We start from the raw sequence: 17,968 nt of genomic DNA on the forward strand, positions 1-17,968 counted from the left end.
AAAGCATTGACAGCAGCCCTAGGCTCAAGTCTGCATCCCTCTGTGCTGCGCTTGCAACCTCTTGTCTCTCACTCCATTGCTCTCCCTCTTTCTCTACCTCTGTTTCTCTAGCCCTCTGACTTGTGGACTCAGGATCTAGTAGTCGCTCCATTACTGCATAGGACAGGCTCTATCGCAAACTACAGGGGTAACAACTTTCTCAGCTACATTTCTCTTCTCCGTGAGCACATTAACCAGGCACTATGGAGGCCATCAAGAAGAAGATGCAGATGCTGAAGCTGGACAAGGAGAACGCCATTGACCGCGCAGAGCAGGCTGAGACCGACAAGAAGGCAGCAGAGGACAAGTGCAAGCAGTTGAGTTGAGAAAGAGACATGCAGATGGATCTATGAAACATCACTCAGTTGACACAGTAAAATGGCACTTAGCTACAGAAGGATAAAGTGCAGGATTTAATCAAAAGCAATGTTCATAAAGGGATATCACAAGAGATATCCGAGTTGGATGATGCTTAAATTCCAACCATGTACGGGCTCTGATGTCTCATACTGCTCTACACTCTGTAAGCCAATCTAAACATTTGTTCCATACCAGATGTATTTCAGAGAAAATTGTGTGTAATTAATCCAATGCAAATAGGTTTGATTAAAGTGTGGACCCAAATCAAAGATTGACAGTGTTAGCAAATGTATTGTTAGGGTATTGTAATAAAAGATGTGAGACCAAGTCAATCAAAGTTAATGAAAGAATCAAAGTGGACCCAGTGTGCATATGCCTGTAATGTCTGCAGCTGACCAGAGCACAGCTCAGTGGAAGTGTTGAGGTTAAATCAACAAATTAAAGATGACGTTGACCTATGAGGAAAGATTCCTTACCAACAGCCCACAGCAGCCTTGGGAGGGAAAGAGGACCGGATGACAACTCCTTCAATGGACAACACACAGTACCACTGGAACTTGACAAGAGCAATAAAACACAGCTAAGACGGAGTATAACCTCCGATTATGGCTTTAGTTACATAGTCCAAAGATTAATGATGATCCGAGTACTTTATCCCCCAGGCTTGGACTAAACTGATGCCAACTGAAAAAAAATGTATTTAAAAAAGGACAAATAGGTGCTGGATGCAGCATCGTCTTGATGGTCTGTTGACAAGGCTCAGCCCAAATCAGGATAAACCCAGTGGTGGTCGGGGTCCTACAATTCCACAGAGATGGACCCAGGCCCCAGATCCTATTCACCCCGAGTTTGGAGGTTCCTGGTGGGGCTCCGGAGAGGCATAGCTGTAGCAGAGGAACACTGGTAGACCAAGGGCCAAGAGTCCATCCAAGTGCCTGACATGCGTCTCCATTGCCTGAGAGAACAGTCAACCAAGGATAGCAGCTATATTTTTAGACAATAGGAGATCGGCCGTGTGGAATCCAGCGGGATTATCAGCACTTCAGAGCCCCAAAGGCACAGAGGGGAACTCTGATTACTACTTAGCCCCCAGTGTGTGTGCAGGCTCTGCATGCTAGCGCTTTATTGTTCTGACAAAAAAATTAAATCCACTGTCAACACCCTGAGGGAAGTTACCATGCACATTGTAGATTTCTCTCATCACTGTTGCTTTGAGCAGATTATCAATCCAGCTGCAGAGTTATAACTTTATAGGCATTCATTTATTTAATGTTTTACCATCAAATCATAGAGGTGTAACATTGGGGCTGCTAAATAGGTCCCCTGAATATCAAGATGGATTCTGGGTAGACACATCGGTCCTATAAATCCATAGGCTAAAGTACAGGTAGGGAATAGGCAAAAGGCATTGTTAGTGAGGCAGGCAAAAATTCACACGGGAGCAGTAAATCCCAGGAAAAACAGTGCTCTGAAATACATGTCACAAAACAATACCTCTGTGATGGGGTGCAAAGAACTGAACTAAATAGTGTGTTAATGAAATACAAGTGTGCGAACATGTGAATAGAATTCAGGTGATTGGGATCTGGAAAGTGAGCTGCATTCAGGGGATCTGTGTGTTTGGTGAGGGTAAAAGGTTTGAGCTTACCGGTAGGTAGTTGGCGAGGGCTCATTGCCCAAGCACAGACGGGATAGGAAAGAACGTAATCTCGGACGTCAGCTGTTAAGGATGACCACCAGAACTTGTGTGTCAGTAGCTCTGTGGGCCGGGTGATTTCGGGATGGCCAGAACTCAGCGAGGTATGGCACCACTGCATTAGTTGGGGTCTGACGGATGCAGGAACATAGGTCTTGCCTGCAGGAGTGTCGGGAGATGCTGGGTCGTGGCATAGGGCCTCCTGGACGGCTGCTTGGATTTCCCACTGTATGGGTCCCACGACACAAGATGGAGGCAGGATGGGCTCAGGAGCTGGGTTAGAGGAAGGGGTGTCAAATAGACGGGATAAGGAATTAGCCTTCACATTTTTCTTGCTGTGCAGATAGGTGAAGTCTAAGATGAGTGCCCAGGGAGCCTGTCTGGGGTTGAGCCTATTAGCACTTAAGTACTCCAAATTGCAGTGGGCGGTGAGGACAAGGAATGGGTGATGAGCTCCCTCTAACAAGTAGCACCACTCTTCAATAGCCAGCTTAATGGCGAGGAGCTCTCGGTTCCCAATATCATTGTTCCTCTCAGCGGGGGACAGTTTCTTGGAAAAGAAGCCACATGGGAGTCATTTGGGAGGTGTCCCGACCCGCTGAGAGAGAACCGTTCCCACGCCGACCTCCGATGCATCCACCTCCAGAACAAAAGGAAGGGTAGGATCTGGCTGCCTAAGGATGGGTGCAGAGGTGAAGAGGCATTTCAAGGTCTCAAATGCAGTAAGGGCGGTGTCGGTCCATTGGAGGGTATGGGTTTTGACTGATGAGAGCTGAGAGAGGAGCGGTTGTGCTGCTGCAGTACCAGAATGAACCGCCGGTAGTAGTTGGAGAATCTTAGGAGACATTGTAGTTCCTTTACGGTGGTAGGTTTGGGCCAGTTAAGCACAGCCGTGACTTTGCCTTCGTCCATGTTGACCCCTCCTGGTGTCAGCACGAACCCTAGGAAGGTTACTGTGGTAACATGAAAGGCACTCTTCTCAGCCTTACCATAGCAATGGTGTTCCTGTAGCAGTTGGCTAAAGTACAGGCAGGGAATGGGCAAAAGGCGTCATTAGTGAGGCAGGCAAAAACTCTCAATCACGTGAGTCAATCGTGGGAAATACATGTCACAAACCAAACAATACCTCACAGGGATGGGCTGCAAAGAACTGACCTAAATAGTGTGTGATAATGACATACAGGTATGTGAACAGGTGATTAGAATTCCGGTGATTGGAATCTGGAGAGTGAGCTGCGTTCAGGGGATCTAGGTGTTTGAGAGTGTGAGCTGGAAAGTGGGCTGGAAAGTGAGCTGTGTTCAGGGGATCTAGGTGTTTGAGAGTGTGAGCTGGAAAATGGACTGGAAAGTGAGCTGCATTCAGGGGATTTACATGTTTGAGGGTGTGAGTTGGAAGCAGACATTACAGATACAGCTAGATGTGTAACTGAAGGACAGAACTGAACAAAGCATAAACATTCCTACCCATACCAACATATTTTCTTGTAGAAATTTGGAAACACAATCTCACATTTTATTAATTAATTAAAGAAGATAAACAAGAACGGCAACATATGATGGAAACTTGATACTAAAAACCTTACGTTGACCTTGATAAAATGGTGATATAATAAGAGTTATCATAATAGAAATTTAAGAAAGCAAGATGAGTAGGCTAATATACTGAAAGAAGAAAAGACACCAATGTTTGTGAGTGTGTGCATGCAGGAGAGCTAATATGTGTGTGTGTGTGTGTGCGTGTGTGTGTGGGTGAGTGAGTGAGAGAGAGAGCTAACTGTGTGTACTATTAACTAACAAACATCTGTCCTGCTCTAGCTGGAAGACGAGCTGCTGAGTCTGCAGAATAACCTGAAGGGGACTGAAGACGAGCTGGACAAATACTCTGAGGCCCTCAAAGACGCCCAGGAGAAACTGGAACAGTCTGAGAAGGCCGCCGCAGACGTGAGTAGGCAGCAAAGCACCCTGGGTAGAGCCCCTATCACACACCCACTGGGTGGTGATTGGAGGAAGGGGACTAGGAGGAGGTTGGGCGCGTGGGTTAAGTACACTACCAGTCAAACGTTTTAGAACACCTACTCATTCAAGGGTTTTTCTTTATTTTTACTATTTTCTACATTGTAGAATAATAGTGAAGACATCAAAACTTTTGAAATAACACATATGGAATCATGTATTAACCAAAAAAGTATTTGAGATTCTTCAAATAGCCACCCTTTACCTTGATGACAGCTTTGTACACTCTTGGCATTCTCTCAACCAGCTTCACCTGGAATGCTTTTCCAACAGTCTTGAAGGAGTTCCCACACATGCTGAGCACTTGCTGGCTGCTTTTCCTTCACCCTGCGGTCCGACTCATCCCAAACCATCTCAATTTGTTTGAGGTTGGGAGATTGTGGTGGCCAGGTCATCTGACGCAGCACTCCATCACTCTCCTTCTTGGTAAAATAGCCCTTACACAGCCTGGAGGTGTGTTGGGTCATTGTCCTGTTGAAAAACAAATGATAGTCCCACTAAGCACAAACCAGATGGGATGGCATATCGCTGCGGAATGCTGTGGTAGTCATGCTGGTTAAGTGTTCCTTGAATACTAAATAAATCACAGACACTGTCACCAGCAAATCACCCCCACACCATAACACCTCCTCCATGCTTTACGGTGGGAAATACACATGCAGAGATCATCTGTTCATCCACACCGCGTCTCACAAAGACATGGCGGTTGGAACCAAAAATATCTCATTTGGACTCCAGACCAAAGGACACATTTACACCGGTCTAATGTTCATTGCTCGTGAAGTCTCCTCTTCTTATTGGTGTACTTTAGTAGTTGTTTCTTTGCAGCAATTCGACCATAGATGCCTGATTTGTAAATATTTCTAAAAACCTGTTTTCGCTTCGGCATTATGAGATATTGTGTGTAGATTGAGGAGGAACAATATTTATGTAATCCATTTTAGAATAAGGCTGTAACGTAACAAAATGTGGATAAAGTGAAGGGGTCTGAACACTTCCCAAATGCACTGTATATCATAGAAATCAAAAGATAATTCCACATAAAAAAATTATGGGATTTGCTGCATTGGTTTTGTGGTTTTGTTGCTCAAATAGCCAGAATAGCCAATTGGCTACTGTCTAAAACTGCAAGGGTACATCCTCAGTGTTCACTGTAAACACTCGCCGGAAGTTTAAAAACACATTTAGCTCACAAGACATAACATTTGCTCAGTGTTTAGCAGTCTTATGGCTTGGGGGTAGAAGCTGTTCAGGCTCCTTGGTTCCAGACTTTGCAGTACTGGTGCCACTTGACGTGCGGTAGCAGAGAACAGCCTGTCTTGGGTGGCTGGATTCTGACAATTTTTGGGGCCTTTCTCTGACACCATCAGGTATAGAGGTCCTGGATGGCAGGGAGCTCAGCCCCCCATGATGTATTGGGCCGTACTCACCACCCTCTGTATGGCCTTACAGTTGCCGTACCAAGAGGTGATGCAGCCAGTCAAGATGCTCTCAATGGTGCAGCTGTAGAACTTGAGGGCTCATGCCAAATCATTTCAGCCTCCTGAAGGTGAAGAGGTGCTATCGTGCCGTCTACACAACTGTGTTGGTGTGTGTGGACCATGTTAATTTGTTAGTGATGTGGACACCGAGGAACTCAACGCTATCGACCCGCTCCACTACAGCCCGATCGATGTGGATGGGGGCGTGCTCGCCCCTCCGTTTCCTGTAGTCTGCGATCAGCTCCTTTACAATATTAAGCATTATTGGAATGGTTCCCACCTGTTGGGATGATTTATATATACACTAGATGACTGATAGGGGGCGATGTGTTGAAACCACCATGTTTCCATCTTGGCACTCTTCCACCGTTGTAAAAAATATTTTGGAAGTTATAGAAATGAATGTATTAATGTCTACATTTGTTTATGCATGTATTATATTACACACACCATTTTGTATACTTTTAAATTATATTATGTGAGCAAAAATGTTCTTAAAAGTAAAACATTTTTAGATTACTAATGCTACTGTCTCCAATACAACAAAAATACTTAAATAGATGTAATTTTGTCCTTGAAACATTTGATTGAAATACTGCACAATTTTATTCATTCCCATTGAGTACCACAGTATGTGGCATAATAACCATACAACTTAAAGTCAAACAGAGAAATGGCTCCAATTGTTTTTTCCACCAATCATTTTGCCTTTAAGGGATTTTAGAAACACTTAAAATTAGGTCTTTGTTTTGTGTAGGCTTACCATGGTGTGACATTTTGATTTGGGCTCCCGAGTGGCGCAGCGGTCTAAGGCACTGCATCTCAGTGCTAGAGGCATCACTACAGACCCTGGTTTGATTCCAGGCTGTATCACAACCGGCTGTGATTGGGAGTCAATTGGCCCAGCGTTGCGCGTTGCCCGGTTTTGGGTTTGGCTGGGGTAGGCTGTCATTGTAAATAAGAATTTGTTCTTAACTGACTTGCCTAGTTCAATTTAAAAAATACAAATAGCTGTGTAAATCTCTAGGACAAGGTGACTTTTATCAATATATTTGCCTGTATTTACCCCTCAAAAATGAAAAGCCAAATAGCTGCTAATGTGGCTATCATAAAGAAGTACAAACGCTATGATGATCTGGATGAGACTGACGAATCGAGGCAAAGGTAAGAATCTCTGAATTAACTATCTAATGTTAGCTAAATGTAGTAATGAATAAATTGGCAACATTTCTCTAAATGTACAATTCTGTGAACTGTCTTGCGCAAGTTTTAAACTGACACAATACCTGTTAGCAAAGGTGTCAGCTAGAGATGACGTGCAGGGATTTGTAGTTTTGCATGACGTCTACTTTGATGCTAATTAGCATTTTCGAATCTGAGAGTAAATAAGAGCCGAATATATTGATAAAAGTCACTTTGTCTGAGAGAGATTTACATAGTTATCAAAATGTCACGCCATAATAAGCCTACACAAAACACAGCCCTTATTTTAGTGTTCCTAAAATCCTCTATGGGTAAAATGTATGCTGGAAAAACAATTGGAACCCTTTCCCTGTTTAATACCCATAAAACCACTAGGTTTTATGACGCCTCCACTGTGGGGCTCTATAGAGGACTGCTCCTACTGGAGAGTGCCAACATGGCCGACCGGCGGCTTCAAAGCCTCTTAATGGCCAATGCATAGCATCAGCAATCAATGGTTTATATACATCATTGGTTGGGACCTGGGCCTTTGTGTTAAGAGGCCTACACCAAATTTGGTCAGCAATGTTCTTGGCTACCCACCATATGCCATTGTTTTGAATGGTGATATCCATTCTACTTGTTCTAGTTATATGGCTGGTCCGTTGCCCCAGCGCCAGCTGTGAGTGTGCTTTGATCAGGCCTGTCTGTGTGTATATCATTCTGGGCGCCTAGTCTTGAAAGATGAGCTCACCAACTCCCCATACACACTCAGCCACTATGTTCCGCCTAAACACAACAGCACTGGTTAACATACAGGAATGCTGGTAAACTCTGGATAGTAGATACTGTATGTATGGCTGGGTGGCTGCTATAAAGGGGGTATCCCTCTACACCTGCTTTGACTGTACTTACAAGCAGGTAGCCTAGTGGTTAGAGTGTTGGGTCAGTAACTGAAATGTTGCTGGATCAAATCACTGAGCTGACAATGTAAAAATCTGTTGTTCTGCCCTTGAACAAGGCAGTTAACCCACTGTTCCCTGGTAGGCCGTCATTGTAAATAATAATTTGTTCTTAACTGACTTGCCTAGTTAAATAAAGGTTACATTTAAATACAGGCTTAGGCTTCATTTCAAAGAGGATCAAGTGTGTGCTCTTCATATTTTTGAGGTTGAGTATGAATAAGCCCATATTGTTGTTTTTCAATATCCACAATCTGATTATCTAATAAGATGATCTATTAAATTGTAGAAATTCAGCAACTTTTCATAAGAGGAAAGGCTGTTTTTAATATTAGTTATGTGCTCTCTGAACGATTGTTCGTCAAAGAAAGGCAGTGTCTGTTTTGCCTGTGGCTAGAATGATGTTATCCTGCTGTCATTATGAGATATTATCTCTCATACCAGACCCACTTTTTCATTTTCCCAAACACAGTAGGCCTGGTGTCTGAGATCTGCAAGCAGACAGAAAGAATGAGCACCAATATTTATACAATAAACAATCTATGCAAGAAAACAATTAGCAGTAACAATACAGTTCCTGTAACACTTTTTAAAATTCTCTAACGTAAGAGATAGCGGTTTGTAGATAAAACAACAAAGTCAGATTATCTGAGCCGTGTGTGCCCCAACTTCAACAAGGAGACCGTATTGTTTGGGATTCCGGATATCCCAGAGAAACTCACTGTTGTCTTGCACAGGGAGAGAGAAAGACAGAGAGAGAGGAAGTGGCTGACCAGGCGCAGGAAGGCAGGACTGACATGGCAGCTCTGGGGAATTTAGGCCAGGCTTCCCATGAAAACATGCTCCTGAACACTCCGCCACATGTCATTTATTAGAGGCAACGGTCAACTCATTACACATCTGAATTAACACAGCCAAATCAGATGAGTAGGCAGAGAATAACTGCCCTATAAGCCAGACAACAGCTGATTGCTAATGTTAGCCTGTGTCTGTGAGGCATTGTAAATGAACAGTATGGTGAGGTTGCCCCTAGACACTGGTCTAAGGTCAATTTTCCCAGCTAATGATTTAACATCAGGATTTTAGGGAGGTTAAGCTGGTCCTAGATCAGTGCCTAGGGGGAACTCCAACCTGAAGCGTGTGGTATTTCCTTTGTGTCTGTGGGGCATGGTAACCTTAAGAGAATGGGCTGTAGTGAATACGGGTTGAAAAGGGCTGTGGAGCAGCAGGGCAGAGCAGCAGTTCTGGAATGTCAGGAATGCAGCTAAAGCAAACAGATAGGCCCACACTCCGGTGTCTAATGAAATAAATGCTCCAAGCTTTTCCGGTGGGGAATTCACATAGGCATTCACAGAGCTGGAGCTGAAGCTGTACCGACCACATTTCCACAAGACACTCACCCGAGACGCCATAAATCAAAACCTGCTGATTCCATCTGCTTGCTGGAGTATAGACAACTGAATGATGTGAATTGTTTTGTGTATAGCTACCCACACACATATTGATGAGGTATTCAACAATCAAGTTACAGTAACCAATACAAATAGGAGTCGCCAGAGCTGCACGAAAACACCACAACATTTAGCCTAAAATCAAATGCTTTAGACTTTGATTTAACAACTGTTGATAAAACCTGGCATTTTTGTACACTGTAATAGATAATTAGAATGAACTGTTGCGAATATTGTTCAGAATAATCTCTTAAAGTTCAAGTATGAATTTTCCATATCAAACCAGAGAGAAGAGCTATGTACAGGCACTTAAGTGTCACATTTTAGCCTCATGTTTGCTGGACTGGATTTCCTGTTTTCCCTGTCTTTGGTGACTAAATTGATGCCCTGAATTTGAAGAACATACATTATTTTCTATGGCATTGGCAACTGTTAACGTACATAAGACTCTTTATAGGCTACAAAATGGATTGATTTCTTGCCATTGAAGATGTTCATTGAAAGTCCCCTTTGCCTACACCCGCAAGAATCACGCAGAACGGGAACGCCCCGCCTATCCTAAAACCGTGACCTCATCTGAATCACACTTCTCTGTATTGGAGGAACTTTTCTCATCATTCCTTCCTTCCTTTTATTTATTTATTCTCTGCCATTCAAAACTGGAACGCTTCGCTAATGCGTTCATACATATTTCATTCCAAAGTATATATTTGAATACTTTTTTTAAAGTTACTCTTAGTCTGAACTAAATAACCACCTGGAAAACCTATTGTCTTGGCTTATACAACTTTTCTTATTGCACTGCACTTGAAGATTTATATTCTGCTATTTCGGTCCATTCCAAAGACTGAGTACTATTATTATATCCTGTTTGAATAGACCAAAGCAACCTTTGCACAATATTACAATTTTCGAAAACAAAAGTATTTTTTAACGAATAGTACGAGAATGTCGGGTTTGAATTCTTTGGACGCTGTGAAAAGAAAAATCCAGTGTTTGCAACAGCAAGCCGACGATGCAGAAGACCGAGCCCAGGTTTTACAGAGAGAACTGGATGGGGAACGAGAACTTCGGGAGAAAGTGAGACAATCGAATACTTATCTTTTTCCTCTGTCTACTCCTTTTAAAAACGTCGCTTATCTGTCCTTCTCCTCATGACCACGTCTGCTATAATGTTACGTTCTGTAATAGTGTGGAAGATACACGTTAATGAATTGATCTGCCGGTAATGAAGACACAATGGTCTCCAAAAAAGGCTGAATTGCTAAAGGTCCTAGCGCGTGCACATTAATCATCAGATGTGTGCTACAGTAGGAATCATCCATCTTTGTCTTAGACAATCCACTATTGACATATTTTCAAGACCTAAATATATGGTCCTTTTCTCTCTTTGGACATTTCCTTTTCATTATAAAGGAGTACGCTGTAACTAGGCTAGGCTTAATAATAAGGCCCAATTTAGGTTTGTATGAGTCTAATGCTGGAACAAGATGTTAGTATAGAAAATTGGTAAATCTGGAGGGCCAGCACAAACTTAAGTTTCTTGTAAAATAGCTGTATGGTTCAAAAGTATTTCAAATGCTGTTGCTTTTGAAATATGTCTGAATCATCCAAACATATTTGCAATAGAAACATTAAATGGCTACTTGTAGGGGGCCTAATGAGAGTAGAGAGATTGGGAAGGCAGCAAGAGGTGAGGTAATGAGAGGATCTGGCTAAAGGAGGGGTTTCCCCTTCATTTCAGTGCAATCCATCAAAGGAAGCAAAAGAAAGAGGGATGTGAAATGGATGTTTGGATAGCATTGTCCTCCACGAGAGGCCCAGGATGTAAATGTGTGCGAATGGCTTCTTGGTAGTTGTTGTCAGATATAGGCCTTGTAGAGAGGCAGCTTTCATTGACATATGGTGATGCATATAGAAGAGACAGAACCTTAGGGCTCATTGGACATGAGTACTGACTCATGATTGGACAGCAGGGAGGCCATAGTGGGTCTGTGAGAAGCTTAAGAACCAGGCATGGTGGGGGATGCATTTTCATTTCATCCCCTGAATTGACCCCAAGTCTGCAACCTGGCTGCTATTACATTCAGTTTCTTCAGTCACAGACTCAGACCTTACATCATGTCGGTCTTCTCAGCCTCAAAGCATTTGAAATGTACCTCTTAAAGGGATAGTTTGGGATTTTGTCAATGAAGCCATTTATCTACTTCCCCAGAGTCAGATAAACTCGTGAATACCATTTTTATGTCTCTCAAGCATGAAAAAGTTAAAGGTAGTTTCACGAACCAATGATAACTAACATTAGCGCTATGACTGGAAGAACACAGTCAGCTGGTACAGCAGATATATATAATCTAATGCCTAGGAGTTAAAAAGGCTTCTGTAGTTTGTAATTCACAAAAGCTTCCAGTCATTGCGCTATTGCAAACGCTAGATAGCAACTTCCTTCAAACTAGGGCATAAAATAGGCATAAAAATGGTATCCACAAGTTCATCTGACTCTGAGGAAGTAGATAAAGGGCTTCATTGCCAAAATCCAAACTATCCCTTCAAGCTCAATCCATTAGTCTGTGTTCAAGGATGAAAAGACTTGAAGTGGTTGAGTCTTGAGTAAGCACTTGTGTGGCTACCTCAAGGGTGTATGGGCCCATGTGTGAATAATTGGGGCAAACCAGGGTGATTTCTTGGCACAACAAACTCTTTCATTGGAACAAGGTGCACAAAAGAGGGAACATTGTTGTCTTTCTTGAGGTAATGAATCGTCTTTTGAGTAGTTTAAACATGGAGACTATTGGCCTAAAATGAATGCCTTGATGTTATTTTGGAGTGAAGTGGCATTCTTGTCTTGCAAGGCGTAACTTAACTTCACACAACACCCTCTGCCTTTATTGAACCACCATGGAATGATCATCAAGAAATACTTGACGTTGTAAAGAACAATCTCAGCTAAAGCCCCACACATACAAACCAATGATATAATATAGATTTATTTTGACTTTTGTTGCTTTCTTAGTATTCAGGCCCACTGGACAGGGGTGGTAAGGCGAGAGACTCAGGGGATGGATGGGAGGGAGATGAACTGATAAGCAACCTTGGTTGCTGGGTGGGATGGGAAGGGGTGGGAAGCATGCATGCTTTCTTCAGGATGGGAAGCATGGTTTCCGGGTGGGGAGGGAGGATGCGGGCGAGTGGATGGGGACTAAGGGGGGAATGGGTCAGGTTTATCTTTGTATGCATTTTGTTTGATTGTTTTTGTACTTGTAACCCCCCTCTGAAAAAGGAAAATGTCAAAACAAAATAAAAAGTTGGTCACAAAAACAAGATGTGCTTTGAGGTTCTATATATTCATATCAACAGTTCTCACAGTATGTACAGTATTTAGATTAGGTTGGAGGTTCTAGGCCTACTTCAGATTATTATCCATATTCTATGTATGTAGAGGAGAGGGATGATATCTATCCCAAGCGGAGCTAGCTTCACTCCCAGACCCTTCCTGGAGGGACTGCCTCTGGCTCGATATAGACCATAGTCCTCCAAACCACAGAGCTAGGATCAGATGACCCTACCCCCAGTCCTAGCCTTAACCATTAGGGGGATGAAACAGTATCTGACCCAGTATCAGTGGTTAGACGCAGCTTCTCTCTACTCCCTGCCCCTGAGGAACAGGCCCAGGATACTGCCTGTCGGCTCCACTCCGACACTTCCTGTGCCGCAGCTTCAGCCCACATCAGCAGGAAGATAAGCAGATGCTGGACATTTCTCCCAGGCCTGGACTCTGTGATACAGACACATCCTGATTATCTGGGGGGTCTAAAAGAGAACCCAGTTGCTATATGAAGTTGGCTACTGACTTTGGTGCTGCAAACATTTCTTATCAAAAGACTTCTATAGAATAATGTGATATTTATAATCACTTATTATAAAAGTGTAAAGAGCAGACCACACCCAGCTAGCACATAACATCCTGAGAACCATACGAGCGTGGTTGTCCTATGGTTATTTAGCATAAAATCTTAACATAACTTTCTGGGAATGGTGCAGGATAGTTACATGGCTTTGGAACATTCTTAGCACATTTAAGGAACTTGACAAAAATGTTTATTTTCTTGGTATTTCATTACTTTAACAGGACGTTTCCTAAAAGTTCAAACATGGTTACATTTCATTTACATTTTGGTAATGTTCTAGACCCTTAAGAAACAACGTTCGTCTGTCGGAATTTCCGTACTTCAGCATAACGTTTCCTACAGGTGTTCTCATGGTTGTATTTAAAGTCATGTTCTCAAATTGTTCCGAAAGAAAACTTTACATAAAAACCACAAGAGAACTTTAATAACATTCAGAGAACTTCTAAGAATACAAAAACATACATTCCGTTCTCAGAACGTTAAGACCATTGACATGAAAACTTTAGTAACGTTCAGAGAACGTTTTAAGAATAATGTATACAATCCATTCTCCACATCGACAAAACTCTCTCTATCCTCTATCTTGTTAAGTGTGTTCAGGTGTGTTGGCCACACCTGATCTTAATGAGTGTTTGTTTCCTTTGAATGTTCACTTCCGTCCTCAGAACATAAAAATATTTTTTTTATTTTACCCCCTTTTTCTTCCCAATTTCGTGATATCCAAATATGATCTTGTCACTTCGCTGCAACTCACCAACCCGCTTGGGAGAAGCAAAGGTCGAGTCATGCGTTCTCCGAAACATGGCCCACCAAACTGCGCTCCTTAACACCTGCCAGCTGCGCCAATGTGTTGGAGGAAACGCCATTCAACTGACGACCGAGGTCAGCCTGCAGGCGCCCGGCACACCACAAGGAGTTGTTAGAGCGCGATGAGCCAAGTAAAGACCCCCCGGCCAAACCCTGCGATGCAGTGCCTTAGACCACTGCGTCACCCGGAAGGCCCCAAAAACATTCAGTTTTACTGGTCAGGATACTTATGGCTTCGTTCCCAGAACCAATGGGAAACCGAAAACGGACGTTCCCACAACTTCCAAGGAACCAAATGTGCTAGCTGGGCAGTCTATCCCTCTCACCAAGTTTTAAATAACATTTGTTTGCTTAGATCTGTATGCTTTTGACAGCCATGTAAATATACAGTAGTGAATGCCAAATGGGTCTAGATTTGTTGACTGGCCAGTGGTTTCCTGCCACAAATAGCACCATGATGCATTGCATGCTACGGAAAGAATTACTTCCTGGTTCCACTGAAGAAGAAAAAAATATCTAACTTTGGACTTTCTCCATGGGAGTATCACGACTATTCAAATTTAAGTTTAACAGTAATACATTTTGGCATTCATTGGGCACAGGGCACTCCCTTGGAACTTGAAAGTACAGTATTTGAGGGAGTAGATGTTGGCTTGTACTTACAGTGTTGACCAGGGATCCTACTGCCACGCATAGTGACAGACCTAAGCTTGTCCACTGCTTTAGACCAGCATAATATATAAACCAGTAAATAGTTTCACAGGCAGAATGTTTACTTTACCTGCTGGTACTTAACTCTCTGGTCTAAGACCCAATTGAGCTTTCACTTTCTTATTTGCATACCGGCACTACTTCCTGGTGTTGGCTAGCAACCGAGACCCTGCTGAAGCACAGGGCTTTTGTTTTGCACATGTTCTCAGACCCATAAACAAATCAGTGAGCCATCCCTACTCTGAAGCTGGCTTAAGTCAGGATGAGGAACAGGACAGGGTCTGAATGTGGCTGAAATACGATGGAGTTGACCACACTGTTCATTTAGCGTACTATTTGCATTGAAAAGGCTTGTGGCACTGCATTAGAAGCACGTGGCTGATGTTTAATATCCTCCCTTTACATATCTCCTCCTGAAATGCCTAGTTATATGAGGCTGTCTTTGTATGTCAAGTCTCTGTTAACAGATGGGATCACAACAGGACTGGACCAGCACTATAATACAGCTCCAGCCTGGAACACTTCCATAGAAACCCAATCCTTATGCTCTTCATTACCCCACTGTCCTCAAATGAAGCAATAATTAGATTCCTGACGTGTAGTCGCCCTCGCTCCGTCTCAATGCTTATGACTCTTCAGGATGAGAGTGACAACAGGCATGTGTTTTCTAATGAATGCATGTCTCACTCTCACCACCTTCGTTCTTTGTAACTCAGTTCACGCCAGGGTCTTGGGTTTGATTCCCGCTGGGGCCATCAATACGAAAATGTATTCAGTCACTGTTGTACGTCCCTTTGGATAAAAAATGACACACTAAATGGTATATCCCTGTCATCTTTGGCTCAGCATTTACATAATCACAGCCAATGAAAAGGCTCTGGTATTGATATAAAGTCTCCAAAGCGTAAAGAAAGCTGGTCGCGTGGCCACAGGGAGGGAGATAGAACTTTGTCCAGAGCAGGGGACAAAGTGAGCGATTCAGCGAGTTAGTGCTCCAGATGCTGGTGGAATATCAAGCGTATTGTAGTGAGCTGCTGGCGCTTGATAAGGATGCTGTGGCAGTGGGTTATTAGTGTCAGTGGGGCTTCGTTGTGTCATCAGCTGCCAGCTAGACTCAAACGGCCTCAATACAACAGAACACAGTCAGCTGGTACAGCAGATATATAGAAGCTAATGGCTAGGAGTTAAAAAGGCTTCTGAAGTTTGTCATTTACCCGTTGAAATTTCAGATCTGATTTTCCCTTCCGAAAAAAGGAATCGACCCCAACAAAAATGTCCATTAATTATTATCCACACAATAATAAAGATCCTACATTTGTCGCTACTGATACGCTTTTCATTCTATACACTATTGTTGATGTATTTAATGCCATGACATAATAATAGACATTCCATTAGCATAACTTTAGTCTGTTGAGTTTCTCACTAGACATTTTCTATCTTCCATTCATAATTGGATCCTCTTATTTATATGTGAGAGAGGAAGCACTAACAGAGCACCTCCTTAGCTTGGTGTCTTTCCTTTTCCTGAATCTAGTTGTCACAGATGGTTTCATTTTAGCATTTTTTTCCTATGTGTGTCTCTCTTTGTGTGTGTGTGTGTGTCTGTGCGCCATTGTGTGTGTGTGTGTGTGTGTGTGTGCGCGCTCTCTAACATCTTCTTGGCACTGCACCACAAACATTCTCTCGAGTATGTTTTACCATATAAGGTGTGTGTCTCATGCAGCCAGAGAATGCTATTTGACTATGGAAGGGCATGGCTAGGGAAAAGGAGAGAGATGGAGGGAGGGAGGGAGAGAAAGGGAGAGGGAAAGAGAGAGAAAGAGAAAGCACTCTCCTCTGACCCTGAACTGACTGTGAGAGAAAGAGGGGAGGGAGGAAGGTCAGGATGTAGTGTGGATTGGTTTCCTGTCCGTTTTCTACCATTTTCCCCTTTAAACCGACTCCATTTCCTTTCTCTCAAATAGGGTCTTTACATTTTCGTCTAAATAACAGGAATGTGCTCATGTACTGTATAGGGTGTGACTGTAAGTTGTTATGACAGATAGTTGGTAATTAGCTATATACATCTTTGTGGTACTTTTCAGGTCTCCAGGGTATTCTTTAACGACCATCCATATGGTATGGGCCTGGTCCATCGTTCAGCTACACAGTAAATAATCTAACTAACAACAAAATGCTTTTCCAACCAACTCTGAGAGACTTCAGTTTTTGAATGCAAGTACCTTACATCATCATGCATCTCGAAGAAGAATGCCTGGTTCCCTCGACATGGCTGAATGATTTACCTTTGGAACATACTATATAACGATGTAGGATCTTTATTTGAGCCAGTTTGCTATAGCAGGAAAATAATCCTGCAGCAATAGGAAATGTAAATTATTATGCAGATTTCTGTCTGAATCCTTTTAAAACCTCAAATACACTAGAACTTTTAAATGTCCTGCATTGCAGAAAAGTTATCCTGCAACAGGGTGATCAAATTAAGATCCTACATCTGTAGATGGACAAGCAAGCTTTAAAACACACAGAGAATTGTCTGGGGGAGATTTCCCCACATGATAATCAATGTCTGATGTTAGATAGAGTTGAGGCACTAGTTTATAATGGCTATCGCTCATTGTTTTAGTGGTAAATCCGCTAGTAAAAATATTTCTATGCTGCTGATTATTTTGTCAACACAACAGCCATTCAACTGTTCAGGTAGCTATTGTAGCTCTATTGCTAACTGCCTGCCTGGCTGTATCAGAACGGGTTTCATAGCCACATACAGACATGCATACCTAACTGACCTGCGCTCATGAATAGAATTGATGTTTGTTTATGTGTGGAGGCTTTCTCCAGACAATTGCCTCATAACTGTATCTGTTTTTTCAGGCCTCGTTTCTTTCAAACTGTCTGGCAGTTGATCTGATGTCCATACAACCCCATAAAGAAGTTAGGGGATGATGTATTATCCACATTGATTCATTTTGTGGTCAGTTTATGCACCAGTTTAGAAAACGCTCAGTGTTTCGTTGGATTCAATTGACTTTTAGCTGGCTGGCTGTTGATCCATCATTCATTTAATGGACATTTCCTGCCCGCTTCCACTGCCTCTCTAAGCACATGCTAAGCACATATTAACTAGGGAGAGAGAGGGGGGGATGGGTGGGGTGTCAGTCATGCCTGAAAGATAGATCGGGAGAAAGCAAAAGAGAGGCATAGAAAGGAGAGTGCTGACTAACCGCCAGGCCCTGAGCAGAGCAGGAAGCCATGTCTCTCCCACAGCCATCCCAGAGCAGAGCTGAAATATCCAGCCCATGAGAGAATGGAATGGCACTCACTCTGCACAAATACATCCTAATTGCCCTTTTCC

General features: G+C 42.9%; 1 protein-coding gene across 3 annotated transcripts in view; it reads left to right on the forward strand.

Moving 5' to 3' along the window:
* Nucleotides 1-17,968, forward strand: part of LOC139377672 (tropomyosin alpha-4 chain-like) — a 26,746-nt gene continuing 8,778 nt past the window's right edge. The window contains exons 1-3 of one of the 3 annotated variants that reach the window (XM_071120549.1): nt 53-355; nt 699; nt 3,911-4,036. In XM_071120549.1, coding sequence (XP_070976650.1) covers nt 243-355; nt 699; nt 3,911-4,036 — 240 coding nt within the window. In that variant the 5' untranslated portion in view covers nt 53-242. Of the gene's footprint in view, nt 563-698; nt 700-3,910; nt 4,037-9,752; nt 10,265-17,968 lie in introns of those variants that run through there. The other 2 variants (XM_071120542.1, XM_071120546.1) reach the window with 2 other exon arrangements.

Source organism: Oncorhynchus clarkii, chromosome 1, assembly GCF_045791955.1.
Source record: "Oncorhynchus clarkii lewisi isolate Uvic-CL-2024 chromosome 1, UVic_Ocla_1.0, whole genome shotgun sequence".
Lineage (NCBI taxonomy): Eukaryota > Metazoa > Chordata > Actinopteri > Salmoniformes > Salmonidae > Oncorhynchus > Oncorhynchus clarkii.